The following is a 15,015-nucleotide window of genomic DNA, read 5'->3' on the forward strand; positions in this document are numbered from 1 at the left end:
GGGAAAATGGCCAGAAAGCGCGTAGTGGCTCCTTTAAGGCTCCTCCTAGCCCTCCCTCCCCCGCCCACGTGACCCGGGGCGGCCGCGCGCCGGCTCGGCCCCCCGCGCAAGCGGCGATGGCGGCGGCGGCGGGAGCTGCAGCGGCGGCGGCCGCCGAGGTGCGGAAGGGGAGGGGGAGAGGCGGGTGCATGCCCGCGCGCGTGCCCGGGGGAAGCGCGCGCCCGTGCAATGCTCCGGGGGTGCAACGGGGCCGGGGGGCCCGGACGGGACCTGCAGCAATCCGGAGGGCCAGCACCGGGGGCGGATGAGGGGACCAGGGGGTGGGAGGTGGGGGGAGTGGGCACGGAGGCGCGCGTGCAGCCGCCGGCTGCCCCCGAGTGGGCGGCGGGCGCCGGGGCCCCAGGAGCACGCGCGAGGGGCACGAGGGGCCGTCCACCGGGCTGGGGGGCAGCGGGCGCTGGAGGGGTTGGTGCCCGGGGTCCCCGCGGCCTGGGGGACAAAGGGGGAGCGGCGCGTGCAGCCGGGAGGAGGGGGCGGGGCCGGGGCGCAGAGGCCCCGCCCCCTCCCCCTCCTCTCTTCTCGGCCCCTGAGATGCGGGGTCTGCCGAGAGGGAGGGGGCTAATGCGGGCCCGGGGGAGGGGTCGTGCGGCCCCCCCGGGCAGCCGAGGCCGCGGAAGGGGGGGCCCCCATAGAGGAAGAGGTAGGCCCCGGAGCCTACTCTCTCTTCCCAGAGCCCAGGCGTCCTGGGCTCCCCAGCTTCCTACTGGGCTGACCAGCCCTCCTATACCTTGTGTCCCCTGCCAGGGGGAGGCCCCTGCTGAGATGGGGGCGCTGGTGCTGGAGAAGGAGCCTAGAGGAGCCACTGAGAGAGGTGAGTGCAGTAGAAACGGGCCCAGTTGGACCTTCACCTCCCCCAACACAGGATTCCCTGAGACCTTAGCCCTGAACTTTTTATTTTCCCTTACAGTTCATGGCTCTTTGGGGGACACCCCTCGTAGTGAAGAGACCCTGCCCAAGGCCAGCCCTGACTCCCTGGAGCCTGCTGGCCCCTCATCCCCAGCCTCTGTCACAGTCACCGTGGGCGATGAGGGGGCTGACACCCCTGTGGGAGCCACACCACTCATTGGGGATGAACCTGAGAATCTCGAGGGAGATGGGGACCTCCATGGGGGTCGCATCCTGCTGGGTGAGAGGCTGGGGAGCCTGGAGGGGTGAGGTGGGGTATCCTCTGACCACTTTCTATCTTATCTTGCCTCTGTTTGCCTGCCTGCCTGTCTGTCTTCCAGGCCATGCCACAAAGTCATTCCCCTCTTCCCCCAGCAAGGGGGGTGCCTGTCCCAGCCGGGCCAAGATGTCAATGACAGGGGCTGGAAAATCACCCCCATCAGTCCAGAGTTTGGCTATGCGGCTGCTGAGTATGCCGGGGGCCCAGGGGGCGGCCACAGCAGGGCCTGAACCCCCTGTGGCCACACCCAGCCCAGAGGGGCAGCCCAAGGTCCACCGAGCCAGAAAAACCATGTCCAAACCAGGAAATGGGCAGGTGAGGATGGCGGGAGGGAGGCATGGGGGTGGGGAGACCAGAGTAATCCACTGTGAACCCCTTGTGGACTTTTTTTTTACAGTTTAGCTTCAGAGTTTTTCTCATCTATTCATGGCTCCACGTGTTTACCTAGGGACTACTGTGTGTCAAATTCTGGGCTGGGCTTAATCTGAACAAACAGACAAGTTCCTGTCTTCCTGGAGTTTACATTCTTGGGGAGAGGGAAATAGAAAAAACAAAGGTTCGAGAGTTAACGATGTAGTTAACGTCGTAATTATTCTTATGATAATGACTGTCTAAGGAATTTCATATTCTCTACCTCAAAGTAGGCCCCAAGGGAGCTTTTTCCTCCCTTTGAAACTGCCCCTACTTCCTTTTTCAAAGGGTTTCTAAGGGTTTTTACTGTGAATCCCTACAGGGAAGGAGGTGAAGGAAAGGACAAAAGCCCCAGAATTTCAGAAGCTTTATGACAATGTTTTTGGGGCTCCTGGTATCATTTTGTTCTGGATATGGTTTAGGCAGCTTTGGGCAAGGCATGAACCTTTGTTTTCTCATCTATAAAATGGGTAAAGAGGGCCTGCTTCTGAGTGCTTGAAGAGGTAAGTGTTAGGTGTGGGATGTGCTTAACACACTTCCTCTTGGGAGACAGGAGTTCTCGTCATTGCCACATTCTGGTTTATTGGGGCTTCAGATGGCATTTTTGAGGGTGTGGCTCGCCCACCCCACCCTCATCCAGGGCTCCAGGCTAATCCAGGCAGAACTACAGATGTTCCCTGACCCTAAGTGTGCTCCCTCTTGGCCCCTAGCCCCCAGTCCCTGAGAAGCGGCCCCCTGAAGTACAGCATTTCCGCATGAGTGATGACGTGCACTCGATGGGGAAGATGACCTCAGGTCAGTCCCACCCCCCACCCACCGGCCACTTGATAAGACCTGTCCTAAGGGTTTAAGGACAGGCCTTACTTCTTTTTCTCTCTCTCTCTCTTCTTCCAGAGGTGGCCAAAAGGAGGAAGCTGAACGCAGGAGGTGGCCTGGTAAGCCTGGAGAGGCAGAAAACAAGGCCTCTCCACCTTGGGGTTGGGGGGGGTCCCCAGGGGAAGTGGGAGGGGGGAGTACCAGCAGCTTCCATTTTTCTGATCTTTTCCTAGTCGGAGGAGTTGGGTTCTACGCGGGGTTCGGGAGAAGTGACCGTGGAGAAAGGGGATCCAGGGTCCCTGGAGGAGTGGGAGACAGTGGTGGGGGATGACTTCAGCCTGTACTACGACTCCTATTCTGTGGATGAGCGTGTGGACTCCGACAGCAAGGTGAGGAGGAGCCAGCCTACCTCCCTGCCAGCACGCACCTCGCCCAAGGCTCACTCTCCAGTCCTTCCTGCCCATGCCCACCCCCACCCCCCAGCTCTCTTTCCTTTTTACCTTGTGACACCCCCTAATTCACCACCCCATCCTCTCAACTTCCTCCCCATGTGTGCTCCGCCCCAGCCCATCCCCTTGCCCCTCCCCAAGGTGGTAACTGCCCTCCTGGACTTTGGGTTTAGCATCCCATTTTGTTGTTTATTTGTTGTTTGTTTGCTTATTTATTGTTTTGCTCTTGGTTTGGTTTTGTCTCATACATGTTTGCTTATGCAGTATAATGCTGTTCTACCTGTATGCTTTTTATTTAACATGATATTGTGGGAAATTTCAAATACGTAAAAAAGAACAAACGGTGAGCTCTCACGAAGCCTCAGCCGGCTCCAGCAATTGTCAGTACACGGCGGCTCTTGACTCAGCTCTTCCTCCCCCAGCCTGCCCACCTCCCGGACTGTTATAAAGTAGCCATCACATCATTTTATCTGGAACTGTTTCCATATGTATCTCTAAACATGAGGCCTCTTCCTGTGTTTTAATATCATGGTTTCACTGTGTTCACAACCTCGGAAATGTCCCGGTGACTCCTTAAAACCATCACCCTGCTACCAGGGTTCATGATGCCTCTGGTTTCGTAAATGGGGTTTTGTTTGTCCAGATTCAAAAGCGCTCCATCCACTGGTTTGATTGACGTTTGCCTTAGGTCTCTCTTGATGCATGGGTGCCCGTGCCGTGGCTTTGAAAAAGAAGTTTTTCTTGTCATTTATTTGTTGGAGGAACCAGGTCACTTGTAATACAGAATTCCTCAAATTTAGGTATTTGCTGATTGGGTGGGGACTGACATGTTCCTCCCTGCCCAATGTTTCTTGTAAACTAGATCTAGAAGCAATGATCAGCTTCGGGTGATTTGGGGTTTGTTTTGTTTTGTTTTGTTTTTAATGGTGAGAAGATTGATAGCTAGTATGCATGCTTCCTGTTGCATGACATCAGGAGGCATAGAGCATCTCATCTTTTTATTAGTCCTATTTAAGATTGGTCCGTGGATTTCCGGAATGTCAACTTTATCCTCATTGTAAAGTTCCTCATTAGCTTTTCTTCTAGTGTTTTGGGCAGCCGTGGGTAGTCTTGTGTATGTGTGAACTTCATAAAGAGTATTAAACTATATGCTTGTTTTCTGGAACTTTTTTTTCCTTACTCTGTTGCCAAGATTCACACACATTGTTGTAAGTGAGTTTTTGACAGCTAACATTCAGCACCCTTTCTCTCTTTTCCTGTCCATGCTCACCTCCTGCAGGGAGCCGTCCTGGGATTGTAGTCATAGCTCTTTATCCTGCTTCATTGTCTGAGTCTTGGGGGTTGGATATGTCCTGCCCTGCCTGTCTCCCAATTCCCCCCAAGAGAGGGCTGTGGCCTGGAGGTTGCTGTTTCCTCAGGCCTGCCTTTCCTCTCTCCCAGTCTGAGGTTGAAGCTCTGGCTGAACAACTGAGTGAGGAAGAAGAAGAAGAGGAGGAGGAGGAAGAGGAAGAAGAAGAAGAGGAGGAGGAAGAGGAAGAAGAAGAGGAAGACGAGGAGTCAGGCAATCAGTCTGACAGGGTAAGGGCTGGAGGCTAGCATCCCAAGGAGTGGGGGGCTGTGGGGCCGGAGGTCTGAGTCCTCAGAGGGGAGGAGGGGTCGTGGGCTGGGGGCCAGGCTCTCTAGTTCTTCCTCCATTCCAGAGTGGCTCCAGTGGCCGGCGCAAAGCCAAGAAGAAATGGCGGAAGGACAGCCCATGGGTGAAGCCGTCCAGGAAACGGCGGAAGCGCGAGCCTCCCCGGGCCAAGGAGCCACGAGGTGAGGAGGCTCCTCTGCTTTTGGGTCCCCTCCTCCAGCTCCCCTCCCGGCCCCCAGAGAGCGTGCACTAACACACGCCCACACATGTACTCACACACGTACACCTGCATGTACCCACGCGTCCGGGCACCTGTGAGCTCGCGCTCTCACTCTCTCTGTCTCTGTGTCAGGAGTGAATGGTGTGGGCTCCTCAGGCCCCAGTGAGTACATGGAAGTCCCTCTGGGGTCCCTGGAGCTGCCCAGCGAGGGGACCCTCTCCCCCAACCACGCTGGTAATTGCCAATTGCTGGGACGGCGAGCCGCTAGGGGGCACCCTCTGGGCTGGAGGGAACGGGGAGGAGGGGGACCCCGCTGGAGCCGAGGTGTCCGTCCATGGCCAGGCTTTGGGAGTTCTAGAGCACAGAGGGGAAGGCATGGCGGGGGTGAGAGGCCCCACCAGGGGTCCCTGTGGGTGATGGGGATGGCCTCCCTCAGCTCCCTTTTCCCTCCGTCCAAGGGGTCTCCAATGACACATCTTCCCTGGAGACCGAGCGGGGCTTTGAGGAGTTGCCGCTCTGCAGCTGCCGCATGGAGGCTCCCAAGATCGACCGCATCAGTGAGAGAGCTGGCCACAAGTGCATGGCCACAGAGAGTGTGGATGGAGAGGTGGGCCTGAGGGCCGATAGGAGAGGTGCCGGCGGTGGGGACGCGGCTCCAGGCCGCAGCCTCACCCGCTCCCCGCCCGTTCCCACCGCCACAGCTGTCAGGCTGCAATGCCGCCATCCTCAAGCGGGAGACCATGAGGCCGTCGAGCCGCGTGGCACTCATGGTGCTCTGTGAGACCCACCGTGCCCGCATGGTCAAGCACCACTGCTGCCCGGGCTGCGGCTACTTCTGTACGGCGGTGAGCGACCGGTGGGGCGGACAGGCCGCTGTGCCCCGCAGGGGAGGGCTCTCCCGGAGCCTGACCGCCTTGTTCCCCAGGGCACCTTCCTGGAGTGCCACCCCGACTTCCGTGTGGCCCACCGCTTCCACAAGGCCTGTGTGTCCCAGCTGAACGGCATGGTCTTCTGTCCCCACTGTGGGGAGGATGCATCTGAGGCCCAGGAGGTGACCATCCCCCGGGGGGATGGGGTCACCCCACCAGCTGGCACTGCAGCCCCTGCCCCCCCACCCCTGGCTCAGGATGCCCCCGGGAGAGCTGACACTTCCCAGCCCAGGTACTGGCCTCCCCCTTCCCAACTGTCCGTTCCCTGCCCAGCGCCATTGCTTGTAGACATCAGCACCTTCTCCCTCAGTGCCCGGATGCGAGGGCATGGGGAGCCCCGGCGCCCACCCTGCGACCCTCTGGCTGACACCATCGACAGCTCGGGGCCCTCCCTGACCCTTCCCAACGGGGGCTGCCTGTCAGCTGTGGGGCTGCCCCCGGGGCCCGGCCGCGAGGCCCTGGAGAAAGCCCTGATCATCCAGGAGTCCGAGAGGTGAATGAGGGGTTGCTCTCGGGCGGGGCGGCTGGGGCTGGGGCTGGAAGGTGGGTCCGCAGGTGCTGAGGGGGATGCTCCTTCTGAGGAGCCCACCCCTCTCCCTCACCGTGGCAGGCGGAAGAAACTCCGTTTCCACCCCCGGCAGTTGTACCTGTCAGTGAAGCAGGGGGAGCTGCAGAAGGTGATCCTGATGCTGTGTGAGTATTCCGCTCACTCGTTTGTTCCACGAACCTTGCTGGAACAGCAGTCACCCACCAGACGCTGGGTTCAGGGCCGGGAGCAGTGAAGGTCATCGTCCTTCTCTAAGTCACTTAGCGGGGAGGGGGAGACAGACACACAGATAACCTGTGGTGATGGGGACAGTGGTGACAACGAGCACATAGGTGCTGGGGACGGTGCTGTTCACTTCAGCCTTCCCAGTGGAAGCCCGGAGAGGTTAACTACATTGCCCAGGAGGGGGCCCTGACATAGCCTTCCTGGAGGAGGTCCCACCTGCCTCCCCCCCCCCCGCCCCACCCCCCCAGCTCACTTACCACTTGTCCCTCCCTCTTCCGGTGTGGCGGGCTCTCCCCGCAGTGGACAACCTGGACCCCAACTTCCAGAGCGATCAGCAGAGCAAGCGCACGCCCCTGCACGCGGCCGCCCAGAAGGGCTCCGTGGAGATCTGCCACGTGCTGCTGCAGGTCAGCCCGGGCCCGGCCCTCGCACCCCCTCCCGCACCCAGCCCTTCGGCGGCGCCAGCCCACGTGCGCCCTCCTTGCAGGCGGGAGCCAACATCAATGCGGTAGACAAGCAGCAGCGGACGCCGCTGATGGAGGCCGTGGTGAACAACCACCTGGAGGTAGCCCGCTACATGGTGCAGCGTGGCGGCTGCGTCTACAGCAAGGTGTGCCGGCGGGCCAGCCGGGGCGCGGGCCACAGGCCGGGTCTGACATGCCAGCGGGGCACTCATCTGCCCGCATCTCCCTCAGGAGGAGGACGGCTCCACCTGCCTCCACCATGCAGCCAAAATTGGGAACTTGGAGATGGTCAGCCTGCTGCTCAGCACGGGACAGGTGGACGTCAACGCCCAGGTCAGCGGCCTGGCTGCCCGCCCAGCCCCCTTCCTCCGGGTCCTGGGCTCAGCTTCGGGCTCCGGGCCCCCTTTCGGCCTCCACGGACCTCTGACCCTTTCCCTGAATCTCAGCCCTGTTCCGGTCTGTCCCCATCTCTTTCTCCCTCCTCGTTTGTATTATTTACTTTTCTCTTTTTTTGCTTCTTTTTATCAGTTTCCAGAATGATGAGTTGTTGCCTTAATCTCTAGAAATGTGCAGGGATGTGGTTGTCTCCATAGCTCAGGGCTTAGAGCCCTGGTCTCGTAGAAACGTGCAGTGATGCTCTTTATTACCTCTTAGTTTGTTGTATGTTGGGTGTGTTTCGGCCTATTACAGTCATTCTTCAATCTGAATTGTTCCGTTGTTTGTCCAGGAGGAGCCCTTCAACTAGGCTCCTGTGGCTTTTGATACGACCCAGCAACTTCTGAGAGCATCTTTACCTTTTTAGCATGTTTCCTGCACCAGGCTCAATCTGCCATTTCTCTAAGAGACTCTGGTTCCTTTAAATGGGAAATATTTTTTAGAGACTGCAGTCTGGGTGTTTAGGAGCGGTTTTGCTGTTGGGTCATCGTACTCTAGGACTTTTGAGTGGAAAGACCTAGGAAAGGTGTGTTTTTTAGAAAGAGAAAAATTACTCCACAACTTTGAGTAGTAGATGCTATTAGTCCCGTTTCACAGGTCGGGAAACTGAGACCCAGAGAGGTGAAGAGACTTAACCCAGGGTCCCACAGCATGTGAGTGGTGGAGCTGAGACTCATGCTTGGAGTCTAGCTCTGGAGCCTATGCTCTAGACCACACGCTTCTTTGGTAAGCAGGGCCAGCTGCTGGGCGGACCCGGGTGGACCCCAGGCCCCTCACCCTCCTCCCTCTCTCTCCACCCACAGGACAGTGGGGGGTGGACACCCATCATCTGGGCCGCAGAGCACAAGCACATTGAGGTGATCCGCATGCTGCTGACCCGGGGCGCCGACGTCACGCTCACGGACAACGTGAGAGTTTGGCGGGGGTTGGGGGAGGTGGGTGCTGCCCTGGCCCTCTCTGAGCTGGGTTCAAGGGCTCACGGCTTGGGCCCACCCCCGCCCCTCCCACCTGCATAGGAGGAAAACATCTGCCTGCACTGGGCTTCCTTCACCGGCAGTGCGGCCATCGCCGAGGTCCTCCTCAATGCCCGCTGCGACCTCCATGCGGTCAACTACCACGGGGACACGCCCCTGCACATCGCAGCACGGGAGAGCTACCACGACTGCGTGCTGTGAGCCCCTGCCCGCCCCACAGCCTGGCACCCCAACGCCGGCTCGCGGACCCGGGCCCCACAGGCTTCCTGTCCCCTCCCAGGTTGTTCCTGTCACGCGGGGCGAACCCGGAGCTACGCAACAAGGAAGGGGACACGGCGTGGGACCTGACTCCCGAGCGCTCCGATGTGTGGTTTGCGCTGCAGCTCAACCGCAAGCTTCGGCTGGGAGTGGGAAATCGGGCCGTCCGCACTGAGAAGATCATCTGCCGGTGAGCCCAGGGCCCTCTGCACCCGGAACAGCCTTCTGCCCCCTCCCCAAGCCCTGTTGAACCCTCAGAACATCCCTCGGACCCTCCCCAGGCTCGTTGAATCCCCAGAGCCAACCCCCAACCAGGATGCCAGATACAGTAAATGAGAATAGAGCTAAATGAGGATTTCAGAGGAGCCGCACGTTTTCTAGTGTTAAGAGGGTCCCATGCAGTAGTGGGGACATATCTATAGTAAAAAATTTCTTAGTTATCTGAAATCCAGTTTTCATGGGGTGTCCTGCAGTTTATTTGGCAACCTTCCTCCCCCTGCCCCCCCACCCAGAACCACTCCCTTCCCTCCCACGGCCCCAGGAACCTCTCAGGCCTCTCCTTGCACCTAGTGGACCCCCGCACCCCCTCCTCTAGCGCCCCCAGCCCCATCTCCCTTCTGTCAGGGATGTGGCTCGGGGCTATGAGAACGTGCCTATTCCCTGTGTCAACGGCGTGGACGGGGAGCCCTGCCCTGAGGATTACAAGTACATCTCAGAGAACTGTGAGACATCCACCATGAACATCGACCGTAACATCACCCACTTGCAAGTGAGTGGGGGGGCCCTGCGCCCGCTCAGAGGGACATCCAGGGCTGCCAGGGACAGTGGGCAAGTCGTGGGCCAATAGGGGAGTGGGGCCGAGAGGGAACTTGAGTGTGGGCTTGCATCCATCTGGGAAAGGTCCTTTTTTTAGGCCACATGAAAGTGTATGGGCTCACGGTAGCCCCGGGACACCCCTGTCAGCAACATCTTCATTCCCCCTCACACTGGGACCATCAGCACCTACTGTCCTAAAATAATGACCTCAGAGGAAGGCCAGTGGCTGTGGGTCAGGGAGCGCTGGTTGCTGAGGGGACAAGGCCGCTTCTGAGGGCCGAGCTAACCCCTGCCCCCTGCCCCAGCACTGCACTTGCGTGGACGACTGTTCCAGTTCCAACTGCCTCTGCGGCCAGCTCAGCATTCGCTGCTGGTACGACAAGGTGCGTGCGCTCGCCCTGCTTGCCGCCGCCGGGATGTGAACCGGCGGCCCACTGGGGTTCCTGGTCTCTGAGCTCGGCTCGCGTGGCCTCCCCCAGCCCATCCTCCCCGGCTGTGGGGTTGGGAGCCGGGAGCCGCGGCGGGCACCGCGTGGAAACCACTCGTCCTTCCCTCCCTCGACCCCAGGATGGGCGGCTGCTCCAGGAATTTAACAAGATCGAGCCCCCGCTGATCTTCGAGTGTAACCAGGCGTGCTCCTGCTGGAGAAACTGCAAGAACCGGGTGGTGCAGAGTGGCATCAAGTGAGGCCCCCCTGCAGCCCGCCCTCAGCCCGCCTCACCCCTGTGCCCCTCCACCTAACAGCAGCCTCTCTCCCGCCCCCCAGAGTGCGACTGCAGCTCTACCGAACAGCCAAGATGGGCTGGGGGGTCCGTGCCCTGCAGACCATCCCCCAGGGGACCTTCATCTGCGAGTGAGTAGGGGTCGGGTGCTGGGTGTCCACCCGCCGCTGACTCTCCGATCTCCCTCCGCTCTCCTCCCTGACGGGCCCCGCCCCTTCTCACCGCGCCTCCCTGGCCAGACTGCACCTGCCCCCAGCCTGCCCAGACCGCAGAGCCTCCTGCCACCACCGCCACATCGCCCCTTCCCTGCCTTTCCAAGCTGGGAGACAGACCTGGGTCTGAGCCGCACTCTGCCGCTGAGCGTCCTCGGCCAAGTTCTTAACCTCTCTGAGCCTCATTTCTCTGCTCTGCAAAATGGAGGTGATAAGGCAACCTTTCCATCCACCTCCACTTTCTTTTCCCAGCATCTGTCACCCCCCCGTCCCCTGCCCGGCTCCTCCCCCACAGCTTGCAGACTTCATCCTAAGGGACCATCCATTTTTTCTTTTTTCTTTTTTTTTTTTAAGGCTTTATTTATTTATTTGAGAGAGAGAAAACAAGTGGGGTGGGGGCAGAGGGAGAAGCAGGCTCCCCACTGAGCAGGGAGCCCGATGCAGGGCTTGATGCGGAACTCGATCCCAGGACTCTGGGATCATGACCTGAGCCGAAGGCAGATGCTTAACTGAGCCACCCTGGCACCCCCATTTCCTCTTTATTGGTCATCTCTTGGGGCGCCTGGGTGGCTCAGTCGTTAAGCATCTGCCTCCGGCTCAGGTCGTGATCCCAGCGTCCTGGGATCGAGCCCCGCGTCGGACTCCCTGCTCCGCGGGAAGCCTGCTTCTCCCTCTCCCACTACTGCTTGTGTTCCTGCTCTCGCTGTGTCTCTCTCTATCAAATAAATAAATAAAAACCTTAAAAAAAAAAAGAATAATTATTGGGTCATCTCTCGACTTTGTTCAAATGGCCCCTTCCTCCTGGACCTCGAGTTCCCCACCATGGGCTCACTGCTCGTCCCGGCCGGAATCGGCCTCTGCCCTCACCCTTCGGCTGATGCCGCCTCTTGACAGCCTGCCCCCGCCCTAGGGTCTTGGTCCTTGTTCCGGTGTCTGCTACCCGCCTTGCTCTGGCTCCCTCAGCGCTGTCCTCACCTGGACCCGCCCTTCCTTCCTCTTCACCACCTTTCCTTCCTCTGCTTTCTCAGGGTGGCTGTCCTTGTCCCCAGCGCCTTCCCAGAATCCCTCTCGGCCCCTGTGGCTCCCTCCATTCTTGCAGGCCTGCCCTCCCTCCTGTCCTGCAGCCTGGCCTCGCCAGCACGGGCTCCTAGTGCACTAAGCCCGCACGGATTGCCCCACCCAAACCAGCTGCCCACAGATATGGGTCCCCTTCACCACAGGGGCTTGGCGTCTCCCTGCTCACTGATTGTTCCTCCGGCTCAGCTCAGGCCCTGCCCACTGGCCCCAGCGTCCCCCGCATGTGCCAGTCCTGCCTGTTGTTCCAGCTGTCCAGCAGAGACCCCAGCTGCAGGAGGTCCTGTGTGTCCCCTCCTGTGCTGGTGTCCCCTGTTCTTCCTCCTGCCCCTCACTCCGGCGGGGAGCTGCTCACCTCCCCCAGCCCGTGATGCCTGACGTCCGCTGTCCGGGCCCGCTCTGCCCTGGCTGCCCACCCCAGCCATGCAGATCTGTGGGATCCGTGGACGCGGAGCGGGGCAGCTGAGAGATCGTGAAGGAGGATTCCGCGGGGTTGTGAGGAGGGACAGGGCCTGGAGCTGGCTCCCGACAACCCCCGCTCACCTTCAGAACCACCACTTCCTGCCCCACAGGTATGTCGGGGAGCTGATCTCTGATGCCGAGGCTGATGTGAGAGAGGATGATTCCTACCTCTTCGACTTAGACAACAAGGTGGGCAGGAGACCCCTCTGTGCCTTGCAGCCAGGCAGCAGATGGAAACGGGAGGAGGGACTGGGGGTCTGTCCATGGGTGGGGAGGTTGGCCAGGCAAGCAGGGTAGTGGGGGATGTGAAGTGCTGCCCTGCCCGCAGGATGGAGAGGTGTACTGCATCGATGCCCGTTACTATGGCAACATCAGCCGCTTCATCAACCACCTGTGTGACCCCAACATCATCCCCGTCCGGGTCTTCATGCTGCACCAAGACCTGCGCTTTCCACGCATTGCCTTCTTCAGTTCCCGAGACATCCGGACTGGGGAGGAGCTGGGGTGAGGTGTCTCCGGGGTGTGCCCGGGGTGTGGGAGATGCAGCGAGCCCGGGACCAGACGCCGGAGGCTGGAGAGTGCCTGGGGTCTGGCATGGATTAGAGCCGAGCCTCTCAAGACAGTATGAATGGAGTCCTGGGCCTCGCAGATTTTGATTCAGTAGACTTGGGATGGAGCCCAGGATTCTGCACGTCTGACAAGCGCGCAGGCAGGGCTAGTGCGGCGGGTCCGTGCGCAGAGAAGGGCTGGGAGCCTGTCGGAGACCGTGGGGGTGGGTGCTTTGGGGCAGGCCTGGGCCGCTGGCTCTGGATCCCGTAGCCTCCTGTCCTCCTCCGATAGGTTTGACTACGGTGACCGCTTCTGGGACATCAAAAGCAAATACTTCACTTGTCAGTGTGGCTCTGAGAAATGCAAGCACTCCGCTGAGGCCATTGCCCTGGAACAGAGCCGCCTGGCGCGCCTAGACCCCCACCCCGAGCTGCTGCCCGAGCTCAGCTCCCTGCCCCCCGTCAATCCCTGAGAGCGGACCACACACGAATCCCACCCCCGGGTGGCCGCCAGCTCAGCAGCCCCCTCGGCCACTTGCTGCTCACAGCCCACACCTTGGGGCGCTGCCATCTTCTCTCCCCTCCCCCTTCACACATTCCTTGGCCCGAGACCCCAGCCAGGCCCTGGAGGTCTGACAGCCCCTCTCTCCCAGAGCTGGTTCCTCCCTGGGAGGGTTAACTTCAGGGCTGGCCACTCCCTGTTCCCCATCCTCAGCTGAAGTTCGATGAATTGAAATTGGGCCTCTATGCCAGCTGGTATCCTTTGTTCTCAATAAATACTGGGTTTGGTAATAAACTGTCTTGATGATTGTTGGGGGGCCGGGGGCTTGGTCAGGGAGGAAACACACACAGCTAGAAGGAATGTGGGTCCAAGGGACCGAGCAGGATGGGAAGCAGGCTGGACAGGTGTGGCTGGTGTGGACAGCCACCCAAGGGGAGGGGAGGGTTGTGGGGAGACCACTGTGGACAGGGTCCAGTCAAGGGCTAAAAGGCAAATCTCAACACTTCACCTTCGGCAGGAGAGTGTAGGTGTGAGTGAACCGCAGCTGAAGTAATTTGCAAAAACAGGAAGGATTTTCTTAAAGCGTGCCCTGGTCCACGGAGCCCGGGGCAAGCAGGCAAGCAGCCCTGAGCCGGTCCCAGGCTCGGCCTTCCAGGCCTCCAGCAGGGCACTGCCCGGGCGGAGTTGAGAAGGAGGAACCAGAGTGTGTCGGGACCACAGGCGGAGGTGGGGCTGTGACGTGTGGGAGGGCGGGGCGGGCGGCAGGTGAGTCGCTAGGTCTCCCTGGCTCCAATCACTCTGGAGACTGAACCATGGGGGGAAAACAGGACAGGGATGAGGCCTATGGTGAGTCTGAGGGCAAGGCTGGGGCAGAGGCCCAGGACCCTCAGAGGGAGGGGAGGCCAGGCTGGGCCTGCTCTCGGGGAGCGATGGCTGGGGCTGGCCCCAGGGAGAGGGGCTGAGGGGAGTCCTGGGTCCCTGAAGGGAGGGTGTGGAAAGAGCTGATGGAAGGAAGTAGAGTCAGGATCCTGGGAGGAGGATTGGGTTTAGGGTCTGGGGGCCTTTGCCAGGGAGACTTTGGAGAGTGAAGCTGGGGAGCTGGGGCTGGAATCTGGGTCCCTCAGGGCAGGGCCCTGGGAAGCAAAGCCTGAATGGAAGAAGGCAGGGTCAGCGTCCTGAGCAGGAGGATGGGGCTCAGGGGCCAGGAGGGTCTATGTGCTGCAGAGCCCATGAAGGGTGAGGCTGGGGTCTGGGCCCCTGTCAGGAGGAACAGCTGGGGTCCCTGTGAGGAAGAGGAGTTTCAGTCTGGACCCTGGGTCTCTGAGGGAAAAACGGTGCTAGAAGTCTGCTTCCCAGGGTCTCTGTGAGCAGTGACAGCAGGAGTGGGGTGTGTTTGGGGGTCCTGTGAGGCGTTAGGGCTGTGGGCCTCTGTGGAGAGGGGGCCGGGTCCTGCCTCTGGGGTCTCTGTCAGGAGGGGAAGACTTCTCAGGGTACTATGAAAGATAGGGGCAGGGGCTTCACAAGGGCGTCCTGTGAAGGGTAAGGCAAGGGGAGAGGGAGCAGGGAGGCTATCTGCAGAATCTCCGTGAGGACGCAGGGCCAGGAGCCTGTCCCAGAGCCCCCTAGGATTAAGGGTGGGGTGTTCTGAGACGAGAGGGAACTGGGACACTAGCCTCTGGGCTCCCTGTGAAGCAGTAAGGGCCATGGGCCTGCCTGCAGGGTCCCTTGGGGCTTAGAGGTCTGAGCTCCTGGTCTGAAGGGGAGGGAACCCCAAGGGAGGGGCCTCCCAGAGGCAAAGCTTGGGTTCCTAAGCAGGCTAGGACAAGGAGCAGTAAGGCCTCCCCGGTAGACTTCCTGGAACAGCTTTGGGTCAATCATTGATCTCATGTGTGAGAGCCATGGAGGGACAGAGTCCAGAACACCTAAGGAGAAGGAATCTCACCCCTTCCCACACTCTTGCCCAACCCTCTGCCCTCCCTGCTCTGTGCCAACACAGGACCCTAGCTGCCTGGCCCCACCTCCTCCCTGTGTGTACTCAGGGAGGACCAGGAACAGGACATGGCCACAATCTAAACCGACCACAGTCTCAACCA

General features: G+C 60.1%; 1 protein-coding gene across 4 annotated transcripts; it reads left to right on the top strand.

Annotated features, from left to right (window-relative positions):
- Positions 1-76: 76 nt before the first annotated feature.
- On the top strand, positions 77-13,216 carry EHMT2 (euchromatic histone lysine methyltransferase 2). Of its 4 annotated transcripts, XM_036108213.2 has the most exons (28): positions 77-158; positions 805-871; positions 968-1,186; positions 1,287-1,540; positions 2,347-2,431; positions 2,531-2,571; positions 2,686-2,841; positions 4,342-4,479; positions 4,602-4,716; positions 4,887-4,988; positions 5,213-5,361; positions 5,456-5,599; positions 5,680-5,915; positions 5,994-6,176; positions 6,294-6,376; positions 6,756-6,862; positions 6,943-7,065; positions 7,151-7,252; positions 8,158-8,262; positions 8,371-8,525; positions 8,609-8,776; positions 9,211-9,355; positions 9,708-9,785; positions 9,970-10,085; positions 10,169-10,255; positions 11,983-12,061; positions 12,201-12,376; positions 12,713-13,216. In XM_036108213.2, exons 1-28 carry the CDS (start codon positions 117-119, stop codon positions 12,891-12,893), a joined length of 3,636 nt encoding a protein of 1,211 aa, XP_035964106.1. In that variant the 5' UTR covers positions 77-116; the 3' UTR covers positions 12,894-13,216. The 4 variants fall into 4 exon arrangements, with proteins under 4 accessions (XP_035964106.1, XP_077911665.1, XP_035964104.1 ...); XM_078055539.1 differs by lacking the exon at positions 4,887-4,988; XM_036108211.1 differs by lacking the exon at positions 77-158 and having other exon boundaries at positions 577-871.
- Positions 13,217-15,015: the final 1,799 nt, after the last annotated feature.

Source organism: Halichoerus grypus, chromosome 9 (genome assembly GCF_964656455.1).
Source record: "Halichoerus grypus chromosome 9, mHalGry1.hap1.1, whole genome shotgun sequence".
Lineage (NCBI taxonomy): Eukaryota > Metazoa > Chordata > Mammalia > Carnivora > Phocidae > Halichoerus > Halichoerus grypus.